The following is a 19504-nucleotide window of genomic DNA, read 5'->3' on the forward strand; positions in this document are numbered from 1 at the left end:
AAGAAATGGTCTACTTTTGTTGGCTTTGGTACAATTTGAGTCGAGGTGGAGATCATTATGAGTACCGAAAGTTTGGGGAATTTGATTTAGTTCCTGTTATCTTTAGTTTGTACTTTGGGTGCTTATGGTGATTGTTGATTCGATTCTCTGTGATGTTTTCGGAATTTGGCCAAGGTGGAGATTGTTGGATAGTGGCCAAATTAGTGGCCAACTTGGCATTCACTTTCGGCTAATAAAATAGAATAAGGAAAAGGGGGACATCATTATGATGTCTAGCCCTTGATTTGTGGCTTTTACAAAGGCAAAGAATATGTGGCCTTGTGTGATGAGTGCAGCCGAAAGAGAGAAGAGGAGAGAGAGAAGGCGGGGCCTTTTGTTTATATTAAGGCATTTGGTTATGCCTTTGGATGAGGGGGGAGCGGCAGATGAGAGAAACCAGGGAGAGCATTCGGCTCTCCCATTTGAATATGAGCTGCTCCTTCCCACCATTTGTAATAATCCCATTTTGTTAGTAATCACTCAATCAAAGATGTGGTGCTACTTGTGTAGCTTTTGGGAGAGAAGGATTTTGATATGTGTTTCTTCTTCTCCATTTGTTTCTTAGTTTGAGTGAGAGCTATTGATTGTATGTGGGATTTGGGTTTGAGAGTTAAAACTCTATTTGTAATCTCCTTTTGATATTAGTGGAATTTCCTCGCCGTCGCGGAACTGGACGTAGGCTTACGCCGAACCAGTATAAATCCTTGTGTTTTGAATTATTTGTCTTGTCATATTTTGCCGTTGTAACTTATTGGTTTCATATTTGACGCTTCCGCACAACAATTTTATGCGTGGGTAAAAGATGCCTCTATGTCGACGAGGTTGCAGTGCAAACTATGGGATTCGAGGTTTACAAGTGCGTGTTTGATGGTGAAGACGGATCTCTTGTGAACCGGATTTAGGTAAAAAGCATGGGAAATGAACCATGTGATATGGCTATTTACAATTTAGAGGACGAAACCATCACACAACATTACTCTATGAACACAAGCTCTCAGACAGCTTTGGTTGTGCCGCATTTTGATGGACTATGTTTGCTTCGGATCAAAGGATGATCTGGTCGCACTATTGGCCTAGTAGTAGGTGGGGTGACATAATTAACCAAATATGTTTGGCTGCGTATGATTGATTAATCTGCAATTTTAGGAGATCTGTTTGTGCTTAGATTCATTGCGGTGAGTGTTGGTTTTATTTAGTGCAAAAGAAATTGTAATTAGATATTGAAAATATGGTTTACAGTTTAATTAAATTTACACAAGGTACGTAACACACTTGCAAATCCATATATTTGTATTCCCACGAATAGATGGCATTCATCGCCAACAGTTGCTTGCAGCACATCAGCGTCGAGAAATTGCCACAGATGACATGATGATTAGCAGTAGAAGTACAGTTATGGCAATGAAGGAGCCAATGAGAGACCCGGAAATGCGCCCACAGAAGCTGTTGAACTGCTGACAGAATGCGAACCAGTTGGTGCTGGGGTTCCCGTAGTGCGCCAGGTACACTATGGCTGTAGCTGCTGAAGCTCCGGCAGTAACAAGCCCCATCATCACCTTCACAACATTTGTATTTACTTATTAAACAAAGTAGCATTTACCATTTGACAAAGGCTATACGATTGAGTGAATAAAAAGCCAAGGTAAGCTTAAATATTAGTTAGTTAGAGAAAGTGATTTCCGCATATCTATTTTCGGTGAAAAAAAAAAGAGAAATGGTGAGTGCGGAAATAACTTTCCATTAGTTATCAATGAATTCAACGTCTTTTACCGTGTCCGAGATGATCAAGATGATCCTACTGTTTACTGCTGCAGTCCAGATGATATGGACAATAGATACAGTAAGGGAAAGCACAAGGTAGGCACATACGATTGAATTGGTCATCACAAAGAACCTGTATGTGACATGAATCACAAAGTTTGAGCAATTTCGCTTTGGAAAAAAGAAAATAGTACCTTCAATTATTTTCGCAATAACAAAATATCCTTACGTTAACGTGGGAAGATCCTTGTACCGAGCCCTGAAGCGAATAAACCGCGTGGCGAAGGGAAGTGTTTCCCTGCTAGTTCCCATAGCTATGGCACTAGCTAATGTTCCGAGGACTGCAACTACTCGAAGAGTGAAGTCTAGAACAGCGAGTACTCTGCTCGCCTTGATTTTCGGGATCGGTTTCGAGGCTTCAGTAAACTTAACAACTGGTCCTCCTCCTGCCTTCATGTTTTTTTCTCAGCTATATTCTTTGAAGCTGAGCTCTACAGTGGGTGGTTCTGCTCTGGAGAAACGGGGGAAGGCATGCTTATATATGCTAATGTGCATGTCGGAGTGCAGCCTATGTTTGTCTAAGCATGCCATGTGTAAACCTCTGATAGGCTACAAGATATGTTATTTTATTTTTACCTGCTGCACTTGCTGTGTATATATTATTCTGAACCATGAGGATCATTTCTCCAACTCCAACAATGAACAGATAATACCATGAAATCTTGGGACATAGGTTTCTAGAGATTCTTGTGACATGTCCAGGTACTAGGAAAATGGCCAATGAGCTAGGATCATGAAGTCATCTGGAAATGCTGTGGAGAATGTTGTCACTGTTTTAGTGGGTTTGGTGCTTAGGTTCCAAACATGTATATTTCTTTTTCTTTTTGGTGACAAAGCGGTATTTTAAATTATTCTAACTTGTTGGAAGGGTGAGTCCAACTTAGATGTAGGGGGACGTTCACATTACCTTAATTAACTGGCCTAACTTAGATCTATCGTGTGAGAAACAAGTCTAGTCCTAGATCCAAATCCACCAAACCGAAAATGCTATAACAAATACAAAGCACGTCAGCTAGTTAGCTTATTTAATCAAAGTATGGTACTAATTAAATAATTACAACCCTGATCGCACGAGGATTAGCGAAACAGATCGAGAAAACTTACTTAAGCCATGGCATGTTGGATCAATCTTGGCCTCTTCCCTCGCCGTTTCGTTTATCATCGTAGAGATCTAACATGCAAACATGAGATAGACATGTAGCCACGGACAACTTGCAGGTTATCTCTGCTCGAAATACACCTACCTCTTCCTAATTGCCACCAATCCACGCTTTTAGAGCTAACGATCGTAGCAAAACAAATCCTAACCTATGCTTTGGACTAATTTTCTTGCATCATAATAAGTTATAACGGTTTAGAGTGTTCAGATACCACCCATGCGTTCCGGATTTGAAACTCTCATCTTTCTTAAATTTTTGTAATAGTTTCAAATCCTATTCTCTCTAGTAATAAAATTTAAAAAAAAAAAAAAAGTTATACCGATCGAAGAGGAGGAGAAGTTGGTTGATGCCGGCAAGTCATCCTTGGCTGCAGCACGTATTATTATCTCATGTTTGCATGCAAGAACTTAGATGAATATTCAATACTTGCACTCTTCTGCGGGGATGGTTGGAAGAAGGGAGGGAAGGAGCAAATGACAATGCCTGTTGTGCTTGCTAGCTCACATCATGAACTAGAAACTTTTCACTTAATTATATACGTATATATATGAGACAGATTCATGGTATCAATTTTTTTACACAACTTTTAATACACGGTTTTGTGGATCCTACTTTGTAATATATTTCAATGATCCGAATTATTTAATCTTTTAGGTCTTGCCTTGAATATTATGTCTACATAAACTTACCCAAATCTAAAACCACATGATCGTTGGATTAAGGGTTTAGAGTTTCTTTGTAGAACCATATTCGTTCATTTTTTTCACTACAAATGAATGTCTTAATGGTTTTGATTTTGTCTATTTTTTTTTTTGCAAAGATGATATATGAATGATGTTCTGAAAGATAAACGATTCAAATCGTTAAAATACATTACAAAGTGAGCTTTACAAAAATACGTGTCAAAAGTTATGTAAAACAAGTAGTATCACGGATCTACCCCTTATATAGACATGTTGATGTCAAGCAAAATAATGCAGAGAAATAGTTATGATTCTCATTAGATTAAGTAATACTCTAAACTGCTTTAATCGATATTGCATTTTAAATTTGAAATGTATCCACAACGAAGGATAGATTGAGGCCATAAGCTTTTTTTGGTAAGCAATTCCTGTTGTTGTTGCCGGAATTGATCATTGCAATGGAATAAAAATCTTTTGCACATGGTGGGTATCTCTAGAATGATGAAAATAGTTATGGGCGTGACATGACAATTATAATCCCTTTTTCTTTTTCAACTTTGCTACTTTGATGGAGCAGAAATTAATACCACCAGGTACATCATCATCCATTTTCAACCCTTTTTTCGACATGGACTACACGCACAGATTTAAATATCGATATTATCGGCGAAATATCGCCGATAATATCGATTTTTCCGGTCGGCGATATTTTAACTGGTTTCCGTGGGGTTTTCGGCCAAATATCGCGATATTATCGATAATATCGATAATATCGCGATATTTGAAAATTATCGGCGAAATATCCATGGACGGTGGAATCGGAATCCGAGGCGACGTCGGAGAAGAACACCGGAGACGGTGGGGCGATTCCCGGGCCGGTTTCGTCCCAAAAACCTTGCAAAAACACGAATCTTAACATTAATTTCACAAATATACATCAGATTTCACAAATATACAAACGATTCAAGGCAGGGTGAAGTCGGAGAGATTAGGGTTTAGGGTTTCATGGAATCTCACCTGACGAAGCGGAATACGAACGATCCTTGCTCCGCGGCGCACCTCTGACTTCGCCTGAGCCACGATCAACGGCGATCTCTGTGTGTGTGTGTGTTTGGGAGAAGAGAGATCGGAGATCTCTCTTTGTATGTGGGTGTTTGGGAGAAGAGAGATCGGAGAAGGGAGAAGAGAGATCGGAGAATGGAGATGAGAGATCGAGAGATCTCTGTGTGCATGTGTGTGTTTGGCAGAAGAGAGATCGGAGATCTCTGTGAGTCCGATCTCTGTGTGTGCGTGTGTTGGACTTGGATCCGATGTCAACCTGTGGAGCTCTCTGTGTGAGTGTGTGTGTGGGAGAAGAGAAGGGAGAAGAGAGATGGAGAAGGATGATCGAGAGAGAGAGAGACTGAGGAGCTCTCTGTGTGTGTGTGTGTTTGGAAGAAGAGAAGGGAGAAGAGAGAACGAGAAGGATCGAGAGAGAGAGAACGAGAAGGATCGAGAGAGAGAGACTGAGGTGTGGTCTGCGTGCGTGCGTTGTGTGTGCGTGCGATGTGTTTTTGACAGTGATGATGTGTGTGGGTTCCTCCTGTCAGGAGGATAAACTCACTCAATATTTTTACAATTATTTAGACAATTTCATGCAGCTTTTACAATTATCAATTGTATTCTTTTCAGACCATGAATGGTGGTCATTTGTGTGTGTGTGTGGGTTCCTCCTGTCAGGAGGACACATGACTCACTCCATATTCTCGACAACACGAACAATTATTTGGACAATTTCATGCATCTTTTACCATTATCATCAGTAGTCTTTTGAAAAGACTCTTTTCAAACCGGTGGTTTCATTCAAAACCGTGTGCCAATATTGTTTTAAAAGGTGGAGTTTCAGAGTTATTGTGTGAACTCGTTCAAAGTTGTCATTGTGAAAAAATTTCAAGAGGTGGAGTATCAGTATCAGATGAGCATTTTCGATTATTTTATTTCCCTTACCCCTTTCAAAGTCATTCCAGATCCAGAGCTTAAACACAAAGGGTTCCATATTTAAAGTAAGTTTACAAACTTATATTTATATTCTTATAATTTATACAACAACAAAAAAATTTGTGTGAACTCGTATGTAAATTTTTTAAGTAATTAATACTTGCATGTTAGTTTTTGTAAGTAATTAAGTAATGTTAACAATTGCATGTTAATTTTTTTTAAGTAATTATTACTTGCATGTTAGTTTTTGTAAGTAATTAAGTATTGTTAACAATTACATGTTAATTTTTTTTAAGTAATTAATACTTGCATGTTAGTTTTTGTAAGTAATTAAGTAATGTTAATACTTGCATGTTAGTTTTTGTAAGTAATTAAGTAATGTTAACAATTGCATGTTAATTTTTTTTAAGTAATTATTACTTGCATGTTAGTTTTTGTAAGTAATTAAGTATTGTTAACAATTACATGTTAATTTTTTTTAAGTAATTAATACTTGCATGTTAGTTTTTGTAAGTAATTAAGTAATGTTAATACTTGCATGTTAGTTTTTGTAAGTAATTAAGTAATGTTAACAATTGCATGTTAATTTTTTTTAAGTAATTATTACTTGCATGTTAGTTTTTGTAAGTAATTAAGTATTGTTAACAATTACATGTTAATTTTTTTTAAGTAATTAAGTAATGTTGTATAATTATTCCCTAGGATAATTTTAATATGTTTAATGTTATTTATTATTTTATTTCCCTTACCATTTTCAAAGCCATTCCATATCCATTCCAAAGCTTGAACACAAAGGGTTCCATATTTAAGGTAAGTTATTTATATTATTGTAATTTATACAACAACAAATAAATTTGTGTGGACTCGTATGTTAATTTTTTTAAGTAATTAATACTTGCATGTTAATTTTTGTAAGTAGTTAAGTAATGTTAACAATTACTTGTTAATTTTTTGTAAGTAATTAAGTAACGTTGTATAATTATTCCCTACGATAATTTTAAAATGTTTAATGTTATTTATTATTTTATTAATATTAGGTTTTATTATCAAATGGGATTATTAATATTGGATTATTCATTAAATTGAATTATTATTAAAGTGGATTATTATTAAATTGGATTATTATCAAAAAGGAATATTATTCTTCACTATGTTTTATATTAGGATTATTTTCATGAAACATAATTATCATCATTTATAGTAGGATTATTTATATTAGGATTATTATCAAAAAGGAATATTATTCATCATTTATATTAGGATTATTTTTTTATCAAATTGGATTATTCTTCATTAATATTAGGTTTTTTTATTATCAAATTGGATTATTATTCATTAAATTAGATTATTATAAAATTGAATTATTATTCATTAAATTGGATTATTCATTAAATTGGCTTATTATCAAATTGGACTATTCATTAAAGCCCACTTAATGTATTCTCCAAACTTGACCTTAGGCCCAAATCTCAAACATAACCACACTTGGGTTGGGTTAGGTTGAACCAAAAGGTCCAAAACTTAGGAAAAAAAAAACGAATTATTCATTTTTATTCATTAATATTAGGTTTTTTTTATTATCAAATTGGATTATTGATTAAATTGGATTATTATTAAAGTGGATTATTATTAAATTGGATTATTATCAAAAAGGAATATTATTCTTCACTATGTTTTATATTAGGATTATTTTCATGAAACATAATTATCATCATTTATAGTAGGATTATTTATATTAGGATTATTATCAAAAAGGAATATTATTCATCATTTATATTAGGATTATTTTTTTATCAAATTGGATTATTATTCATTAATATTAGGTTTTTTTATTCCATATTAATTTTTTAATTACTTAAATTTTTACAATCATTTTCTTTACTTCATATTGTATTCTTCTGCAGAATAACTTTATTATTTAGGTTCTGTAGAATAACTTTATTATTTAATTCTTTTGTCTAATTTTCATGAAAAATAAATGTAGGTACGTTTAAGATGTCTAGTGGAGCTAGTAAACGTGATCCAGCTTGGGAACATGGCGACCCAATAGACGGAAACAAACATGGCACAATTTGCAAATATTGTGGTCGGGTAATGAAGAGTGGTGGAGTGACACGACTTAAGTACCATCTTAGTGGATTAGATCCAGCAAAAAATGTCCAACGATGCGATAATGTCCCCCCAGAAGTGAAGGCATTCATCAGCACATTATTAAAAAATAAAAAACAGCAGAAGGAAAAGATGACACAAGGAATGGAAAATATTCGAGCTGGGCTACGGGGAGAAGTCTATGGCCAAGCGGTTGACAGTGATGATGATGACGATGAGGACGAATGTGATGATGACATGGGACCTGAAGAACGACGCAGTTTGAAACAAGCATTACGTGCCTCCAAACAGTCAGCATGGGAAAGAGAACACCTTCATAAAATTCCTAATAGGGGACAAGGTTCCGGGACAAGTGGTGGTGCACAAATGAGACGGGGAGGCAGTCTTAGAGAATCACAACCAACACCACCAATAGCCCCAAGTTTATATAAGTCATCCAACGCACGTCAAAAGAGTGTTTGGAGTTATTTCAAGGGAGGTAATGTGAAGGAGGGAATGGGGCGTCTAATTAGCAAGTTCTTTATCTATGAAAATGTCCCTGCTGCGAAGGCTTCATCACATCATTTAAAAAATATGGTAGTGGGATGTCAACAGGCCGGTGTTGGAGTACAACCTCCCACTCCCTATGAGATAAGAAACAAATATTTGGATATGGAGTATAAAGACATTGGCGAGTATGTTAACAAGTTGAGGTCAAAGTGGGAAACTAATGGTTGCACAATCATGTGTGACGGATGGACCGGCCCGACCAGATTATCTATCATCAACTTCATGGTATACTCCAAGGGCAAGACAATTTTTTTGAAGTCTGTTGATGCTTCAGACCATATAAAGAATTACAAGTATATTTACAAATTATTGAGGGATGTAATCATGGAGGTGGGAGAGCATAATGTTGTCCAAGTCGTGACCGACAACGGTTCTGCATTTGTCAAAGCTGGAAAAAAGTTAATGAAGCATCATAATGTGTTTTGGACATCATGTGCAGCACATTGTATTGATCTTATGTTTGAGGCAATGGGGAAGAGAGAGAATGTTGCTGCTGTGGTCAAAAGAGCCAGAACGATCACTAATTATATTTACAATCACGGTTGGTTGTTGGCAAAGATGCGTGAATTTTGCAGAGGAGAAATTATTCGTCCAGCTACCACTCGATTCGCCACCAACTATATTGCATTAAACAGCCTACTCAAGAAGAAAGCAGGGTTGAAGCAACTATTCACTAGTGACGATTGGGCCAACCACAATTTCAGCCGCTCAAATACAGGTCGTATGGTGGAAAGTATAGTGCTTGATCATGCTTTTTGGAGTCAAACAGAACATGTGTGTCAAGTGTTTGAACCTCTTTACAAAGTTTTACGCATCGTTGACACAGAAGTGTATCCTACTATGGGGGCTGTATATGAGTTGATGCGTGTAGTGAAGGATGAATTGGAAAGAAAACATGGTGCAAGGTGGGTCGTAAAAATAATTGAAGACCGATGGTATAAAACATTATACCACGATTTGCATGCAGCAGGTATAAATTATGTCATAATTTGCAATTCATTTTTTTAGTTGCATAAGTATTATTTATCTTATTAGAGTATGTGTTTCTTTGAACAGCATATTATTTGAATCCCCGATACCAATACAGACCCGGTGTTGGAGATGATGGTAACCTTATACGTGCTGTACATAATGTATACAATAAATTAGACCCTGCATCACCAGCAGTTGGCCAATTTGGAAATGAGGTACACAATTACTTAAATTATAATAATTACTTTGTTGGATTAAACTAACACAATTTATTGTATTCAGCTAACATGGTTTAAAGATGCAAGAAGAACATTTGGAGAACCAACATCAGTTGCTGCTCGAACAAATATGTCTCCTAGTGAGTATAAACATATTTCACTATAAGTTTATAATAGAATTTGTTGGAGTTATTAGGCTTATCAACATTATTTTTCATTGTAGCTGAATGGTGGATCATGTATGGGACCGATGCACCAACTGTGAGAAAGTTAGCAATAAAAGTATTATCACAAACGGCTTCCTCATCTGCTTGTGAAAGAAATTGGAGCACATTTGCACTCATCCACACAAAGCAAAGAAATAAGTTGGCTCATAGTAGCTTGGAAAAATTAGTTTATTACTACTGCAACATGAAGCTTCAAATTTGAGATAAGGAAGCAGAAATCGATCATGTCGACCGTGGTGACCCACTAGATGTGTTTGATATTGTTGGTGAAGATGATGATACAGAGGGTAACCAACTTTTTCAATGAATTAGACCTCTTCATTTAGATGATGATAAAGGCAACCCAGCTCCCAGAGTTGTTGAAGAAGCACGTAATGAAGGGATAAATGTAGAAAGAGTATTAGAGGAAGATGTGGGATCTAGCAGCGCTGACTCTTTGGAAGAACTTTTACGCCAAAGACCAAGAAACACTGGAATTCCACCTTCTTCCAATCCTACACAACCACAACATCGTGCTGATACTAATGATAGCTCTAGTACAAGATCAAGAGACTCACGTACCACCGGAGGTGGGAATGATGAAGGACATAGTGGAGCTGGAGGTAGTGGTGGTGGATATGGAAACTATTATGGACCACCACCTCCCGGATATATGAGCCCCTTCACTGGTGAGGCAAACTTCACGCATGCAACCCAGGATGATGACCATGGCAGTAGGCGGGCAGGACCAGGAATTGGTGCCATAAGGAAGGACTATACTCGCAGAGAAAGAGGCAAAAAGATTTTGTCAAGTCAAGAAGATGACTCGTTATCTAGAACTTCAGACTCTGTTGGATTGGGAAGTAGTAACTATGGTTATCCTCATAACCAACCATTTCCCTACCCTTCATATCCCATTCCTGTTGGGATGGAATCGAGCGACTCATGGAATCAATCCCAGCCTCAATCTTTAAATGATTTTTCTTATGGACAACCTCAACCAATCTCGGATCCATATGGGTGGCATATTAACAATTACATGCAAAACTATTTTGGGGATTTATCATTTGATAACTACTCTTCACAATACACTCATTCTACACATAGAGATGATGAAGATAGTGACAAATTTGAACCTCATAGGAACTCTATGTGGTTCTAAAGTGTAAAATATTGTACTAATTCATTATATATAAATGATTATGGTGTGTTTAGACTTCTTTCATTAATTACTACATATTTTCTACACTCATAATGTTTGTCAGATCGCTATATAATCAACTTGATAATGTTAAATCCATCATGCAATGCATTTTCTTCCAATTTTTTGTGATAAACTAATAGATAATTGACTAAATAAACATCCTACAAAGTTTCAATAAAAATTTCCAAGTTTTTCTTACAATTTCCGTGGTTTCCATGTAATTTTTATCGATATCGATATTTTACCGATATTTCCATCGATATTTCCGTGTTTTCGGACTACCGATATTTCCGATATCACCGATATTTTCTTCCTTGACTACACGTTTTCTCTTATTTTGAAAAATGTTACTGTAAGAGAATATGTGTTGCACTATAACTAATTCATGTTATTGAGTAAGAACATATAATTATGAGAATTTCTTATATATAGTGTTTTACCGCCTCTTTTGGGGGGTGTTGGTGCGAATAATACCGAGGACATGACTAATTAAGATCTTCTCATGCTAATCGCCAATTACATTGTCACACGAGTCCACATAAATGTGTGAGAGCATCTCAAGGAAGAAAATATCGGAAATATCGATAGTTCGAAAACACGGAAATATCGATGGAAATATCGGGATAATATCGATATCGATAAAAATTACATGGAAACCACGGAAATTGTAAGAAAAACTTAGAAATTTTTATTGAAACTTTGTAGGATGTTTATTTAGTCAATTATCTATTAGTTTATAAAAAAAAATTGGAAATAAATGCATTGCATGATGGATTTAACATTATCAAGTTGATTATATAGCGAGCTGACAAATATTGTGAGTGTAAAAAATATGTAGTAATTAATGAAAGAAGTCTAAACACACCATAATCATTTATATATAATGAATTAGTACAATATTTTACACTTTATACATTGCATGGTAAGATATATGAGTGACTTAGTACCACATAGAGTTCCTATGAGGTTCAAAATTTTCACTATCTTCATCATCTCTATGTGTAGAGTGAGTGTATTGCGAAGAGTAGTTATCAAATGATAAATCCCCAAAATAGTTTTGCATGTAATTGTTAACATGCCACCCATATGGATCGGAGATTGGTTGACGTTGTCCATAAGCAAAATCATTTGAAGATTGAGTCTCGGATTGTTTCCATGAGTCGCTCGATTCCATCCCAACAGGAATGAGATATGAAGGGTAGGGAAATGGTTGGTTATAGTATTACCATAGTAACTACTTCCCACTCCAACAGAGTCTGAAGTTCTAGATAACGAGTCATCTTCTTGACTTGACAAAATCCCCTTGCCTCCTTCTCTACGAGTATAGTCATTCCCTATGGAACCAATTCCTGGTCCTGCCTGCCTACTGCCATGGTCATCATCCTGTGTTGCATGCGTGAAGTTTGCCTCACCAATGAAGAGGCTCATAAATCCGGGAGGTGGTCCATAATAGTTTCCATATCCACCACCACTACCTCCAGCTCCACTATGTCCTTCATCATTCCCACCTCCGGTGGTACGTGAGTCTCTTGATCTTGTACTAGAGCTATCATTAGTATCAGCACGATGTTGTGGTTGTGTAGGATTGGAAGAAGGTGGAATTCCAGTGTTTCTTGGTCTTTGGCGTAAAAGTTCTTCCAAAGAGTCAGCGCTGCTAGATCCCACATCTTCCTCTAATACTCTTTCTACATTTATCCCTTCATTACGTGCTTCTTCAACAACTCTGGGAGCTGGGTTGCCTTTATCATCATCTAAATGAAGAGGTCTAATTCATTGAAAAAGTTGGTTACCCTCTGTATCATCATCTTCACCAACAATATCAAACACATCTAGTGGGTCACCACGGTCGACATGATCTATTTCTGCTTCCTTATCTCAAATTTGAAGCTTCATGTTGCAGTAGTAATAAACTAATTTTTCCAAGCTACTATGAGCCAACTTATTTCTTTGCTTTGTGTGTATGAGTGCAAATGTGCTCCAATTTCTTTCACAAGCAGATGAGTAAGCTGTTTATGATAATACTTTGATTGCTAACTTTCTCACAGTTGGTGCATCGGTCCCATACATGATCCACCATTTAGCTACAATGAAAAACAATGTTGATAAGCCTAATAACTCCAACAAATTATATTATAAACTTATAGTGAAATATGTTTATACTCACTAGGAGACATATTTGTTCGAGCAGCAACTGATGTTGGTTCTCCAAAAGTTCTTCTTGCATCTTTAAACCATGTTAGCTGAATTCAATAAATCGTGTTAGTTTAATCCAACAAAGTAATTATTATAATTTAAGTAATTGTGTACCTCATTTCCAAATTGGCCAACTGCTGGTGATGCAGGGTCTAATTTAGAGTATACATTATGTACAGCACGTATAAGGTTACCATCATCTCCAACACCGGGTCTGTATTGGTATCGGGGATTCAAATAATATACTGTTCAAAGAAACACATACTCTAATTAGAGAAATAATACTTATGCAACTAAAGAAATGAATTGCAAATTATGACATAATTTATACCTGCTGCATGCAAATCGTGGTATAATGTTTTATACCATCGGTCTTCAATTATCTTTATGACTCACCTTGCACCATGTTTTCTTTCCAATTCATCCTTCACTACACGCATCAACTCATATACTGCCCCCATAGTAGGATACACTTATGTGTCAACGATCCGTAAAACTTTGTAAAAAGGTTCAAACACTTGGCACACATGTTCTGATTGAGTCCAAAAAGCATGATCAAGCACTATACTTTCCACCATACGACCTGTATTTGAGCGGCTCAAATTGTGGTTGGCTCAAATTGTGGTTGGCCCAATCGTCACTAGTGAATAGTTGCTTCAACCCTGCTTTCTTCTTGAGTAGGCTGTCTAATGCAATATAGTTGGTGGCGAATCGAGTAGTAGCTGGACGAATAATTTCTCCTTTGCAAAATTCACGCATCTTTGCCAACAACCAACCGTGATTGTAAATATAATTTGTAATCGTTCTAGCTCTTTTGACCACAGTAGCAACATTCTCTCTCTTCCCTATTGCCTCAAACATGAGATCAATACAATGTGCTGCACATGATGTCCAAAACACATTATGATGCTTCATTAACTTTTTTCCAGCTTTGACAAATGCAGAACCGTTGTCGGTCACGACTTGGACAACATTATGCTCTCCCACCTCCATGATTACATCCCTCAATAATTTGTAAATATACTTGTAGTTCTTTATATGGTCTGAAGCATCAACAGACTTCAAAAAAATTATCTTTCCCTTTGAGTGTACCATGAAGTTTATGATAGACAATCTGGTCGGGCCGGTCCATCTGTCACATATGATTATGCAACCATTAGTTTCCCACTTTGACCTCAACTTGTTAACATACTCGCCAATGTCTTTATACTCCATATCCAAATATTTGTTTCTTATCTCATAGGGAGTGGGAGGTTGTACTCCAACACCGGCCTGTTGACATCCCACTACCATATTTTTGAAATGATGTGATGATGCCTTCGCAGCAAGGACATTTTCATAGATAAAGAACTTGCTAATTAGACGCCCCATTCCCTCCAGTGAAATAACTCCAAACACTCTTTTGACGTGCTTTGGATGACTTATATAAACTTGGGGCTATTGGTGGTGTTGGTTGTGATTCTCTAAGATTGCCTCCCCGTCTCATTTGTGCACCACCACTTGTCCCGGAACCTTGTGCTCTATTAGGAATTTTATGAAGGTGTTCTTGTGAACACGGAAAATTCCTGAAACGAAAGAGACAAGAATGACGTGCACAAACAAATATTTGTATTTGATGATTTTGGGTTACAATCTCTCTCTAATTTGATCCTCTGATTCGATCTTCGTAAGGTGTTAATTGGTGGATGTGCGATTGATCCAAGGGCTGTCGAGGCTTGATCTTGGTTGAACGTTCTTTAAGGGCCGTGGGCTTGACCTTTGAAAGTGGATTTGAACGGATCTTCAAGGAGCCGTTGGGGCTTGATCTTGAGGAACGGTGATGAACGGATCTTCGAGGGCTTTTGGGCTTGATCTTGAAGAAACAGTGATGAACAAATCTTCAAGGGCTTTTGGGCTTAATCTTGAAGAACGGTTGGATGTGTGTGGATTTGTCGACGTTGTTGATCCAAAAGGCCGTTGGGGCTTGATCTTGGATGAACGGATTATGAACGGCGGTGCTTTCTTCAAGGGCCGTCGGGGCTTGATCTTGAATTGGTGGATGATTGTTGATCTAAAGGGCCGTTGGGGCTTGATCTTGGAAGAACGATGAACGAAGAACACTTTCTTCAAGGGCCGTTGGGGCTTGATCTTGAATTGGTGGATGATTGTTGATCCAAAGGGCCGTTGGGGCTTGATCTTGGAAGAACGATGAACGAAGAACACTTTCTTGATTCTTCGGGAACCTGGATGCTTGAGAGCCTCGGAGTTTCAGAGCTTCAGAGCTTCAAGGTGTAATATGAATTCGTTCAAAATGAATGAAATGGGCTTGTATTTATAGAATTTTCCAAGGCCTAATTTTGAATATAATATCCCAGATGAAATAAGTCGTTTCTGCCAGGTGTTGACACGTGTCCTATTTGATGACTTTTCCAACTCATTTCAATTTTCGTTGAGTCACACGCTACGTGTAAAATTTTATGTAATACATGAGCGTTGACACTTTGATTTATCGGTCAACATTTATTTACCGAAATTTCGATGTCTACAGGTATAGTTTGACTCTACCACATCGTCAAGATCTAACTCGATGATTCCTTTCTGAGCCAGCTTCATGATGAGATCTTTCAGCACGAAACATTTTTCTGTCGGATGACTGATGAAGCGGTGGAATTTACAGTATCTTGGACTGTCAGTACGATTCATCTCTTCCGGCCGTCTGCACTCAGGCAAACTGATCACCTTCTTGTCCAACAGGTCATCTAGCATGGCAACCACATCAGAGTCGGGGAATGGATAAGTCTTCTCCTCAAGCTCCTTCAAAGTGCGTCTACGCGTCTCTTGATCACGAAAAGCTTCGGTTTGAATCGCCTTGCCTCGTGTGGATATTTTGACAGGAGATGTGTTGACCGTCATCGCTTCCTTGGTGGGTTTCCATGCAGCCTTTTCCACCTTTGTCCCAAGAACTTTTTCGTTCTTGTAGTCGACGATCGGTTCTTTCTTCCCATGATGGGCGATGCTCAACTTCATGTCATGGGCGCGAGTGGCCAATTCCTCGAAGGTCCGCGGTTTAATGCCTTGAAGGATGTATTGCAAACCCCATTGCATGCCTTGGATGCACATCTCGATTGAAGAGGTTTCCGAGAGCCTGTTTTTACAGTCGAGGCTTAGAGTGCGCCATCTGTTGATGTAGTCAATGACTGGCTCGTCCTTCCACTGATTTGTGCTCGTTAGCTCTAACATGCTCATAGTGCGGCGGGTGCTATAGAAGCGGTTGAGGAATTCCCGCTCTAATTGCTCCCAGCTGTTGATGGACTCAGGCTCTAGGTCCGTGTACCACTCGAAGGCATTTCCTTTCAGCGAGCGCACAAACTGCTTGGCGAGGTAGTCTCCCTCCGTCCCCGCGTTGTTGCAAGTTTCGACGAAATGTGCAACGTGCTGCTTTGGGTTTCCTTTTCCATCAAACTGCATGAACTTTGGTGGTTGATAACCCCTTGGCATCCTTAGGGCATCAATCTTCTTGGAATAGGGCTTCGAGTAGAACAATGAGGTATGTGAGCTCCCTTCGTACTGTGCCTTGATGGTGTTGGTGATCATCTCCTGCAGCTGCTGGATAGAAAGAGATCCCATGAATGCCGCTGCTTGGTCTGGCTCCGGCTTCACATCGTTTTTCTCCACCTGAGGCTCATCTTCTTCGTCGTCTCTTCTCTTTAATGGATCATTCTCTGGGTTGGGGTTCTCGTCGTCCTGTGGCTCCAGTCGGCTGACGAGTGCAGCGATTTGCAAGTCTTTTTCTTCAACAATCCGTGTTAGCCTTGCGATCGCTTCATTCATTTGAGCCAGTTGTTCTTCAACGGAGGTAACGCCGATAGTCATGACTTGTGTGACCAATAGACGTGACTTTCCTTTAGACATCCAGGATGCTGATGAAGAACGTCGTTGGCTGCTTTGGGATGTCATCTTGTGTGCCCCAACATCATGCTTCGGTGCCCCCAGCGAGGTCAGGTTGATGACACACTCACACCTTGGATGCTCCCCTTGCTCTTTTAGCGGTACCAATTTTGAAGTGGCATGTTGAAGAGCGGTTGTGGCGCCAATGGATTGTCCGTTTGCGGCAGAAGTGCTTAGGATCCTTCCCTCAGTGGTTGCAAGAACGGCTTGTCCCTTGCTTGATGCCATTGACTTTGAGGTGTGCTTGGATTCCTTAAACGGAGAAAGAGATGAGAGGTAGAGATGGTCCCACTGGGCGTGCCAATTTGTGAACACGAAAAATTCCTGAAACGAAAGAGACAAGAACGACGTGCACAAACAAATATTTGTATTTGATGATTTTGGGTTACAATATCTCTCTAATTTGATCATCTAATTCGATCTCCGTAAGGTGTTGATTGGTGGATGTGCGATTGATCCAAGGGCCGTCGAGGCTTGATCTTGGATGAACGTTCTTTAAGGGCCGTGGGCTTGACCTTTGAAAGTGGATTTGAGCGGATCTTCAAGGAGCCGTTGGGGCTTGATCTTGAGGAACGGTGATGAACGGATCTTCGAGGGCTTTTGGGCTTGATCTTGAAGAAACAGTGATGAACAGATCTTCAAGGGCTTTTGGGCTTACTTTTGAAGAACGGTTGGATGTGTGTGGATTTGTCGACGTTGTTGATCCAAAAGGCCGTTGGGGCTTGATCTTGGATGAACGGATGATGAACGGCGGTGCTTTCTTCAAGGGTCGTCGGGGCTTGATCTTGAATTGGTGGATGATTGTTGATCTAAAGGGCCGTTGGGGCTTGATCTTGGAAGAACGATGAACGAAGAACACTTTCTTCAAGGGCCGTCGGGGCTTGATCTTGAATTGGTGGATGATTGTTGATCCAAAGGGCCGTTGGGGCTTGATCTTGGAAGAACGATGAACGAAGAACACTTTCTTGATTCTTCGGGAACCTGGATGCTTGAGAGCTTCGGAGTTTCAGAGCTTCAGAGCTTCAAGGTGTAATATGAATTCGTTCAAAATGAATGAAATGGGCTTGTATTTATAGAATTTTCCAAGGCCTAATTTTGAATATAATATCCCAGATGAAATAAGTCGTTTCTGCCAGGTGTTGACACGTGTCCTATTTGATGACTTTTCCAACTCATTTCAATTTTCGTTGAGTCACACGCTACGTGTAAAATTTTATGTAATACATGAGCGTTGACACTTTGATTTATCGGTCAACATTTATTTACCGAAATTTCGATGTCTACAATTCTCTTTCCCATGCTGACTGTTTGGAGGCACGTAATGCTTGTTTCAAACTGCGTCGTTCTTCAGGTCTCATGTCATCATCACATTCGTCCTCATCGTTATCATCATCATTGTCAACCGCTTGGCCATAGACTTCTCCCCGTAGCCCAGCTCGAATATTTTCCATTCCCTGTGTTATCTCTTTCCTTCTACTGTTTTTTATTTTTTAATAATGTGCTGATGAATGCCTTCACTTATAGGGGGACATTATCGCATCGTTGGACTTTTTTGATGGATCTAATCCACTAAGATGGTACTTAAGTCGTGTCACTCCGGCACTCTTCATTACCCGACCACAATATTTGCAAATTGTGCCATGTTTGTTTCCGTCTATTGGGTCTCCATGTTCCCAAGCTGGATCACGTTTAGTAACTCCACTGGACATCGTAAACGTACCTACATTTATTTTTCATGAAAATTAGACAAATATTTTTTGGCCAAAAAATATAGTAGTGATGACGGTTATATAAGAGAACCTAAATAATAAAGTTATTCTACAGAAGAATTAAATACGAAGTAAAGAAAATGATTGTAAAAATTTAAGTAATTAAAAAAATAATATGGAATAATAAAACCTAATATTAATGAATAATAATCCAATTTGATAAAAAAAATAATCCTAATATAAAACATGGTGATGAATAATAATCCAATTTAATGAATAATAATCCAATTTCATAATAATCCAATTTAATGAATAATAATCCAATTTGATAAAAAAATAATCCTAATATAAAACATGGTGATGAATAATAATCCAATTTGATAATAATCCAATTTAATGAATAATAATCCAATTTCATAATAATCCAATTTAATGAATAATAATCCAATTTCATAATAATCCAATTTAATGAATAATAATCCAATTTCATAAAAAATTAATCCTAATATAAAACATGGCGATGAATAATAATCCAATTTGATAATAATCCAATTTCATAATAATCCAATTTAATGAATAATAATCCAATTTGATAAAAAAAAATCCTAATATAAAACATGGTGATGAATAATAATCCAATTTGATAATAATCCAATTTAATGAATAATAATCCAATTTAATGAATAATAATCCAATTTCATAAAAAAATAATCCTAATATAAAGCATGGTGATGAAT

At 37.7% G+C, this 19504-nt stretch overlaps 2 protein-coding genes across 3 annotated transcripts; one reads left to right on the forward strand and one right to left on the reverse strand.

The window, feature by feature from the left end:
* Window positions 1-1225: 1225 nt before the first annotated feature.
* On the reverse strand, window positions 1226-3536 carry LOC103402880 (casparian strip membrane protein 1). Its single transcript, XM_008341658.4, has 3 exons — window positions 2030-3536; window positions 1810-1933; window positions 1226-1595 (listed from the first exon to the last, which is right to left on the reverse strand). Exons 1-3 carry the CDS (start codon window positions 2254-2256, stop codon window positions 1380-1382), a joined length of 567 nt encoding a protein of 188 aa, XP_008339880.3. The 5' UTR covers window positions 2257-3536; the 3' UTR covers window positions 1226-1379.
* Window positions 3537-7602: 4066 nt separating this feature from the next.
* Window positions 7603-9972, forward strand: LOC139192806 (uncharacterized). 2 transcript variants are annotated; one of them, XM_070815576.1, is made up of 4 exons: window positions 7603-9308; window positions 9395-9525; window positions 9593-9668; window positions 9752-9972. In XM_070815576.1, the coding sequence occupies exons 1-4, from the start codon at window positions 7676-7678 to the stop codon at window positions 9955-9957; spliced, it is 2046 nt and encodes a 681-aa protein (XP_070671677.1). In that variant the 5' UTR covers window positions 7603-7675; the 3' UTR covers window positions 9958-9972. The 2 variants fall into 2 exon arrangements, 1 of the variants encoding a protein (XP_070671677.1); XR_011577218.1 differs by lacking the exon at window positions 9395-9525 and having other exon boundaries at window positions 9752-9823.
* The last annotated feature ends 9532 nt before the right edge of the window (window positions 9973-19504 follow it).

The sequence above is a fragment of the Malus domestica genome, chromosome 16 (genome assembly GCF_042453785.1).
Source record: "Malus domestica chromosome 16, GDT2T_hap1".
Taxonomy (NCBI): domain Eukaryota; kingdom Viridiplantae; phylum Streptophyta; class Magnoliopsida; order Rosales; family Rosaceae; genus Malus; species Malus domestica.

Excerpts from the sequence above, each read along its gene's own strand:
- LOC103402880 (XM_008341658.4), bottom strand. The coding sequence starts at position 2,256 with ATGAAGGCAGGAGGAGGACCAGTTGTTAAGTTTACTGAAGCCTCGAAA. Across the intron at positions 1,934-2,029 it reads AAGGATCTTCCCACGTTAAC|GTTCTTTGTGATGACCAATT; the intron begins GTAAGGATATTT and ends TGTCACATACAG. Across the intron at positions 1,596-1,809 it reads TCTTGATCATCTCGGACACG|GTGATGATGGGGCTTGTTAC; the intron begins GTAAAAGACGTT and ends AATGTTGTGAAG.
- LOC139192806 (XM_070815576.1), top strand. The coding sequence starts at position 7,676 with ATGTCTAGTGGAGCTAGTAAACGTGATCCAGCTTGGGAACATGGCGAC. Across the intron at positions 9,526-9,592 it reads TTGGCCAATTTGGAAATGAG|CTAACATGGTTTAAAGATGC; the intron begins GTACACAATTAC and ends TATTGTATTCAG. Across the intron at positions 9,669-9,751 it reads TCGAACAAATATGTCTCCTA|CTGAATGGTGGATCATGTAT; the intron begins GTGAGTATAAAC and ends TTTTCATTGTAG.